At 36.0% G+C, this 7,612-nt stretch overlaps 1 protein-coding gene across 1 annotated transcript in view; it reads right to left on the bottom strand.

Moving 5' to 3' along the window:
* The window catches only part of pigt (phosphatidylinositol glycan anchor biosynthesis, class T), a 7,150-nt gene extending 749 nt beyond the window's left edge, over positions 1 to 6,401 (bottom strand). The window contains exons 1-11 of the mRNA XM_016233147.1: positions 5,980 to 6,401; positions 4,095 to 4,272; positions 3,831 to 3,958; positions 3,553 to 3,653; positions 3,382 to 3,468; positions 3,170 to 3,257; positions 2,747 to 2,844; positions 2,422 to 2,578; positions 2,046 to 2,246; positions 848 to 1,013; positions 581 to 664 (exon numbers count right to left, since the gene is read on the bottom strand). Of these exons, the coding sequence (XP_016088633.1) occupies positions 581 to 664; positions 848 to 1,013; positions 2,046 to 2,246; positions 2,422 to 2,578; positions 2,747 to 2,844; positions 3,170 to 3,257; positions 3,382 to 3,468; positions 3,553 to 3,653; positions 3,831 to 3,958; positions 4,095 to 4,272; positions 5,980 to 6,355 (1,664 nt within the window). The 5' untranslated portion in view covers positions 6,356 to 6,401. The remainder of the gene's footprint in view (positions 1 to 580; positions 665 to 847; positions 1,014 to 2,045; positions 2,247 to 2,421; positions 2,579 to 2,746; positions 2,845 to 3,169; positions 3,258 to 3,381; positions 3,469 to 3,552; positions 3,654 to 3,830; positions 3,959 to 4,094; positions 4,273 to 5,979) is intronic.
* Between the last annotated feature and the right edge of the window lie 1,211 nt (positions 6,402 to 7,612).

Raw genomic sequence — 7,612 nt, forward strand, 5'->3', positions numbered from 1 at the left:
ATAAAAACATCACAATAATCCACACCACTCCAGTCTATTAGTTAATGTCTTGTGAAGCAAAAGGCTGTATATTTGTAAGAAACAAATCCATCATTAAGATGTTTTTTTAACCTCAAATCATTGCTTCTGGCCAGATCCATCATCTATAATAACGCTTCATCCGGTAAAGAAAAAACTCCTGTTGTCATCTCACATCAAAATCCACCCACATATTAGTTTAGAACTGTTTTTGCTTGTAGATGGTGCATGATCTGTGCATATTTCTCTTCTTACTCATCCGAGACGACATCAGTGCAGAAAGCAGTAAAACGCAGATTTTCATTTCATAATACATTAATTGATGGACTGGAATGGTGTGGTTTACTTGTGGACTATTGTGATGTTTTTATCAGCTGTTTGGACTCTCATTCTGACGGCACCCATTCACTGCAGAGGATCCATTGGTGTATGTAATGATAAATTTGATAAGTTTCTGATGAAGAAACAAACACATCTACATCTTGAATGGCCTGGAGTGTGGAGTGTATTTGCAGCATATTTTCATTTTTTGGGGGAAAAACCAAGGCCAATTCATACTTACAAACTGCTAAACAACGGTTGGTCTTGTGTGAAGTTGGTGTTCATTGCAACCATACTTGGCACAAGGGCGCTGACCACAGATGAACTGCAATAACATATTTATAGAACATCAATCAGATATAGGGAGTGGCACACCGGATAAAATCTGTACAACAATTATATTTAGTCAAGGATCGCAAGAAAATACAAAATCCTATCTTGCAAAAGAAGCTGGAGGTGTTCTGGACAGGTAAGATCTTTCAAAATACTTGATAAGCAAGCATCTTACCCAACGTAGAAGCCATGGTTGGGATCAGGTGTGTACTCAGTCCATTTGAGCAGGGCCCTTTCAAACTGAACAGTGACCTCGGTCATAGAGTGAGGGGGTAACTGGATCAGCATCTCCAGTAGATGAGGACGATGGCGGTCTTTAGCAGGCTGGTAGTGAATGTAACCTACAGGAGAAGGCACAAGGTCTATAACGGCTGTATTCTCTGTGTTCACAAGCATGGGTCTTGTTCTGTCCACTAAGGAAAAGTTTGTGAACGTGTTGAAACATTTGGCAAGAATTCTCTATTTTGGGCTTGTTCCCTACCCAGACGTTTTAACATGCCCTCTACAGTTAATTAACAATTAAAAATAGTAAAAAAATACATTTGGTATTTCAGTGTACAAAACATTGTATATATATTCAATACTGATATATCAGAAAGAATAAAGTAACCTTTATTCAGCAAGGATGCATTCAACTAAACAAAAATGACAGTAAAGTCATTTAGAATGTTACTAAAGATTTTTATATCAAATAAATGCTCTTCTTTAGAACTTTCGATTCATAAAGGGATCAAGAAAAAATGTGTTATGGTTTCCCCAAAAATATTAAGCACCAAATAACCATAATCAACATTTTAATAGATTTTAGTTTAACTGTAATCATATTTCACAATACTACTGTTTTACTGTATTTCTGATTTCTTCAATGCAGCCTTGGTGAGCATGACACATGTATTCAAAAATGCTCAAAAAAAAAAATCTTAGAGACCCCAAACTTTTGAAAGGTAATGCACTGTACAGTAATAGCCTAAAAATGTCAGTAATAAACAAATAATACTTTAACTACATCAGACCACTGATATATACAGATCAGTTCATCAGACCAAGAATTTTAAAGAACTAATATTATTTTTTCCCAAAAAATAAATAAACAAATGAATGAATGAATGAATGACTCTTAAGATGCCAATGAAAAATGAAAAGGCCAGAACGACAGCATGGACATTTGATCATGGGAAATATTTTGTCATTTTGTCAAGTAAATTTACATTATAGTAAATATAGCATTTTTCACGATTCAAGTACTGGAAGTCAAAAGAGGCCTTAATTGAAGAATTGCCCCTAAAACAAGTGATAAATATATAAAAAGCACACAAAGTTGGAGTTGATTATATTTTTTGCACAGATACTACTGTGGTTATGTGTCTACTCACTGGGCTTGTTATCACGGGACTTGCTGGTGACTGTCAGGGTGTGAATGTACAATTGCAGGTACCAGGGCACTGAATCCATCAGCAGCACAGGAAAAGCTCGATATGGATGGTTGTTATAGATGACAGTGTGGATTTCCCCTGTCTGCAGCCCAAAACCAGCCACATAGCGCTCTGCATGCAGCAGGGGACGCAGCATACCGCCTAAAGCACAAGGTGAAAGAACCACAGAATCAAGTTGGCATGACTGATCTATTAACACAGACGAATATAAAAAATGAGAATGTTCCAAAGTACAGATTCTCACTTTGTAACAATAACATAAATAGTTCATTGATACAAAGACAATGCAAAAAACACCCATCAAATGCATTCATACCACTGTCTCCTTTCCAGCGCAGAAGGAGATTGAGTGAACGTAGCTGGCCAAACGTCTCAGCTCTGGTCAGGTCAAACACTGAATATGTCCTGCGATCCCCCAGCACCACAGCTTGGCTGAGCAGAGGAGTCGCAGGACTCAACTCAAACAGCTCCCCCTGTTGGACAAACAGCACAAAACTCAAACTGACTGAGCACAGCAGTCAGCTACAGTGGATGGAAAACTCTAAAACGCAATTTAGGATTTAAAAATACTTCTTAGCCAGTTTTAATTCCCATTTAGAGAAACATTAAAGCATCAAAAAGCTTTGTTGTTTACGTTTCACCTCAGGATTGTCTGTGATGTCCACATAGACTTTACTAGAGGTAGCAAGAGGACAAGCCTCTGTCAAAGTTCGAGAAAACATCTTGAACAAAGACCATTCTGTGAAAAGATGAAGGTAGTAATTAATACACAGATGTACTGAGCATATTATTGTTTCAAGTTTCTGTCACTAGAAACACCACACTGAAATGCAAAATTAAGGTGCACCAATGCTTTTGCAAAGTCAAGGCCATTTTTATGCATTTATGATTTTTCTTTTTAATTTAGATTTCACATGTTCCCATTGTTTCTCATAGGGAGCAATGTTTCGAAAGCATCACAGTTTTTCCACACTTGAGGTAAATCAACCTACGAATGGATATTTGGCACACTGAAATAAGAAAAGAGAAAGTCTTCTATCATCAAACGTTCATTTATTACTCACCCTTTTTGCCTTGGCCTGAAGTGTAGAGATCAAACACAACATTTAGAGTTTGTCTCAGCTCCCACGCTTTACTTGTGCACTGTTCATCCTAAAAGAGAAAATCTGGAGGGTCATCAGGAAGCAAGGAATTTTCCAGACAATGTACAACCTGAGCCAGAATATAATTTCGGAATTTTTTTTTAATCTATTTTATTTTGTTAAAGAAAGCTTACCTGACAGACGGGTCTGATGTGAACAGCCTGGGAATGGAAACTGCTGTGAAACAGCTTCTCTGACTTCAGGAGAACTGACAGACCTGCCTGGAGTAAAGAAAAAGCAAATGCATGAATTAATGGCTTCTTTAGAATAACCAGTTATTAAAATCACAAGCAATGAGCTTGAACCTTAGAACCACAAGGGAGAAGCTTCTTCCAGGGTGTGAGATTCTCAGTGCAGACGATTTCACGTGGTAATGTTGCATAACGTAAAAAACGGTGATCTGTAGCTGTGTGGAGAGAAAGAATAAAAAAATGAAACATGCATGGTTGAATCGTTTACAATAAGATCATTAACGTGCATTTTTTCATTTGAATCAGTGCAGGTTGGCAAGAATGAATGAGCTTCAGTTGCTTCATCACTGTCAGTTTGAATGCTGCTTTATAATTCACAGAAAGGGCTGTACCATTTCCCAGACCCAGCGGTTTAAAAGAAGCACTGGGCTGTACGGTGTTGGTCAGGTCAATGAAGTTCAGAGATGCACAGAAGATTCCAGAGAGGACGTTGGTAAGTTCCTTCCAGTTTCCATCCACACTGAGAATTGAACAAAAGTCAGGGGACTGTTAGTTCATTATGGAGTTACATTTTTGCAGAATAAAACGAATGCACTTATAAATCAGGGATTCTTCGACTTCCACAGTTAATTTAAGCACATATGGGTACCACTCACTCGCTGACTGTGTCGTGGAACCACACCCACAGCTCTGCTCCAGGTGGAGAGGGGATGAAGGGCTGCCCCCACTGCATGGTCCTCCAGAAGCCCTGGGTGAAGGAGATGTGCAGCTCTCGCACTGAAAACTTGGAGAGCACTTGACCGAGGGATTTGGGGAACAGCCGGTAATGAGAAACTGTAGGCAAAAAAGACAAATCTTGAAAACAAATGTTAGGACTAGAGGTGATACTTGGTAAACATTGCTGGGCAAGGATTAGCTCTTCAAGCAAACTTTCATTTCTTTCACTTCCAACAAAGCATAATCATCAGAATAGAGTATAGACCAGAGATTAAAGTTTTCCGTCGCTACGACGCATTTCCATCAGTTCATAAAGACAGTCACTTGCTTCATTCCTATATGATTCAGCCGTTCGAACGAATCCATTGAATGAATGATTCAGAGGTCAAATCAGTGACTTGCCGCCACCTGCTGGTGGATTTAGTTTCATTTTTAGCTTATAATTTCAGATGTTTAAATCATTTAATAATTTTTAAATAAAATTTAAATAACTGAAATTATAGGATATTTAAATCATTTAATATTTCTGTATTCAAAATTTTATATTTAAAACATTAAACATTGAATACAGAAATATTAAATAATTTAAATAACTGAAATTATACGCTAAAAATTAAACTAAATGCACCAGCAGGTGGCGGCAAGTCACTGATTTTATTACTGAATCATTCATTCAATGGATTCGTTCGAACGGCTGAATCATTCAGGAATGAAGCAAGTGACTGTCTTTATGAACTGATGGAAATCCGTCGTAGCGACGGAAAACTTTAATCCCTGATAGACTGAAATCTATTCATTTTATTCATATTTTTAAACAGTATACCAGTCTTAATTTTATAAACCAGGTCTATTCATTTAATAATATTTTAAATACTATACCATATTTCATTTGATTAACTAAGTTATTCATTTTATTCATTTTTCAAACACTAAACCATAATCAATTTTATTAACTGAAGTCTATTAAATTTTTTCAGAATTTAAATACTGTACCATATTTTATTTTATTCACCAAGTCCATTCATTTTATTCATAAACACTACACCATAATTATTTTAATTAAATCTATTCATTTTATCAATATTTTAAATACTACACCATATTTATGCCTATTCATTTTATTAATGTTTTAAATGCTATACCATATTTCATTTTATTATTTAAGTCTATTCATTTTATCCCCATAAAACACTACATTATACTTTAGTTGATTAGTTTTGACTACAAGGAATTACACGTGAGGAGTCAAATTAATTAGACTGTCAATACAACTAAAGTATGGTGTAGTTTTTAAAATATGAAAATTGAAGAATAGACCCAGCAAATAAAATGAAGTATGGTAAAGTATGAATAAAATGAACAGACTTCGCGCATAAAATGAATTTTATTAGCCAAGTCTATTAATTGTATTCATAAACACCACACTATACTTACTTTTATTAGTTTCAAGGCACTACATTTGGCTGAATTTGCAGTATGCTTTTTGTAATCAGTAACTTTTTGATCTGAAGGCTTATATTTAAACGCTTGAAACTAGTTTTTTATTTGTCTACACGTGATTTCTACTCATTCATTTATTTTTAATGGATAAATTGGACCAGACAGTGAAAGAAATGCAGCTAATAATTGTCCAGCACACATGTGAGCTCCTTTATACAGTTGTACCTCCATCTGTGATATTTCATAATTCAGACGACTTTACAATTGTTATTATTTAATGGGGAAACAAAGCAATGAGTAAAGGAGTTCTTTTGACTGCTGTTGCACAGAGACAAAGTCTGAGTGCACTGGGACAGTACTACAGCGATGATAACTTTAACTCACCCTTCTGTCGCTCCTGCAGGAAGTCAGTGTCCCACAGTGTGCGGAACTGGAAGCTGGCATAAATGTCTCCGGAGTGCAGGGGCCGGATGACCAGCTCCTCCTGAAACTGATCTCTCGCTGCTGCTGTAAAAGACTCGCTGTCTTTGGTGCCGTCGCTTCTGTCCAGCTCAGCATCAGTGGACTGCCATTGCCTTTCATTCAGATCCTCTGCGGCGATCCTGCCGTCGGTATTCACCTCTCGTGGCGTGTCTGAAACGCGCTGTTTTTCTCCTGTATTCTCGTTTGCTTTTTCTAGCGCGTCACAACTACTGGGGCATGCTAAACTAGAGAGAATCAAAATGAATGCTAGAGACAAACCGCACCTGTGCGCTGCCATTTTTGCCACAGCTTCCCTTGCTGCACACACTTCCTGGATGTGGTTGGCAGCATTGACCAATCAGAGAAGGGTATGTAGAAATATGACCAATGGGAGACGAGAATCTAAACATTGATCAGCGCAGCAGAATAAACAATAAATAGTAAATGAAATAAAATTATGAGCGTTTATGTTAGATTCATTTTAGATTAACTTTATTTGGATTAAGTTCATATAAAATAATTCCCATCGGACTGTCGAATGGTATTATTACAAGGTTTCTGATGTTATAAATGATTATTTAGTTATTAATAATACGTTACAAGTTATTATTATTATTATTCATTCTTACAAGAACGCTGCTAAAACTACATTAGTTAAAGTCACTGTTGCTACGACTCTGTCTGCGGTGTCGCTTTTGGAAGCTACAAGTTCCAGTGATTCGAATGCTTTGAATTTGTTTGCTTTAAACGATTCATATTCATTCAGTGGCCGTGGGGTCTCCTGGAGAACCTGATGTAGTGAGGCTTCTAGATGCTGTACGGACAGCAGCTTTTCTTGATGCTGGACAAAAAGCACATCTCATGGAGTCTGTGATTTGTGTTTGCTGTGGTCTGAAATTGTATTCATTGTCATTATAGAATGGGCGAATCTCATCGAACCTAGCCTGTCAAGAATGTCCGGGTCATGTTACACCCCAAATTCAGAGGAAAGAAATACAAGACTGTGCTATAATAAGAAACCACAAAGAGAGAGAAAAATAAGCCCAATTTTAGGATTCCTACTTTTTTTGCATTGTGCCTTTTATTTCCAAAACAGTTCAGCACATCAGTTCTCCGTAGTGTGAAAAAGAATGATATATTATTTAGCTATGTATGCATCAGTAATTGTTGTGTTGCTTGAATCATGCTGAACATTTAATATATTATTTAATATACTGATCTATGTATTATTTACATTTTTAATTTAATGTTTGAAATCTATTGTTGTTTTACTGTAAATCACCATAAAGAAAATAGGAATTAAAAAAAGTCCTATGTGTTACATTTAATGAGAATTTTTGGGTGAAATGGCTTAATTGTCAAGGTAACACATTATTAATAATTACTTTACTACTGTGTGTGTGTGTGTGTGTGTGTATATTATTCTGTATATAATAAAAATTTATATAAACATTTATTAATAATTACTTTATTATTACTGTGTGTGTGTGTGTATACACACATATATATATATATATATATATATATATATATATATATATATATATATATATAT

Source organism: Sinocyclocheilus grahami, unplaced genomic scaffold (genome assembly GCF_001515645.1).
Source record: "Sinocyclocheilus grahami isolate Dianchi unplaced genomic scaffold, SAMN03320097.WGS_v1.1 scaffold426.1, whole genome shotgun sequence".
Taxonomy (NCBI): Eukaryota; Metazoa; Chordata; class Actinopteri; order Cypriniformes; family Cyprinidae; genus Sinocyclocheilus; species Sinocyclocheilus grahami.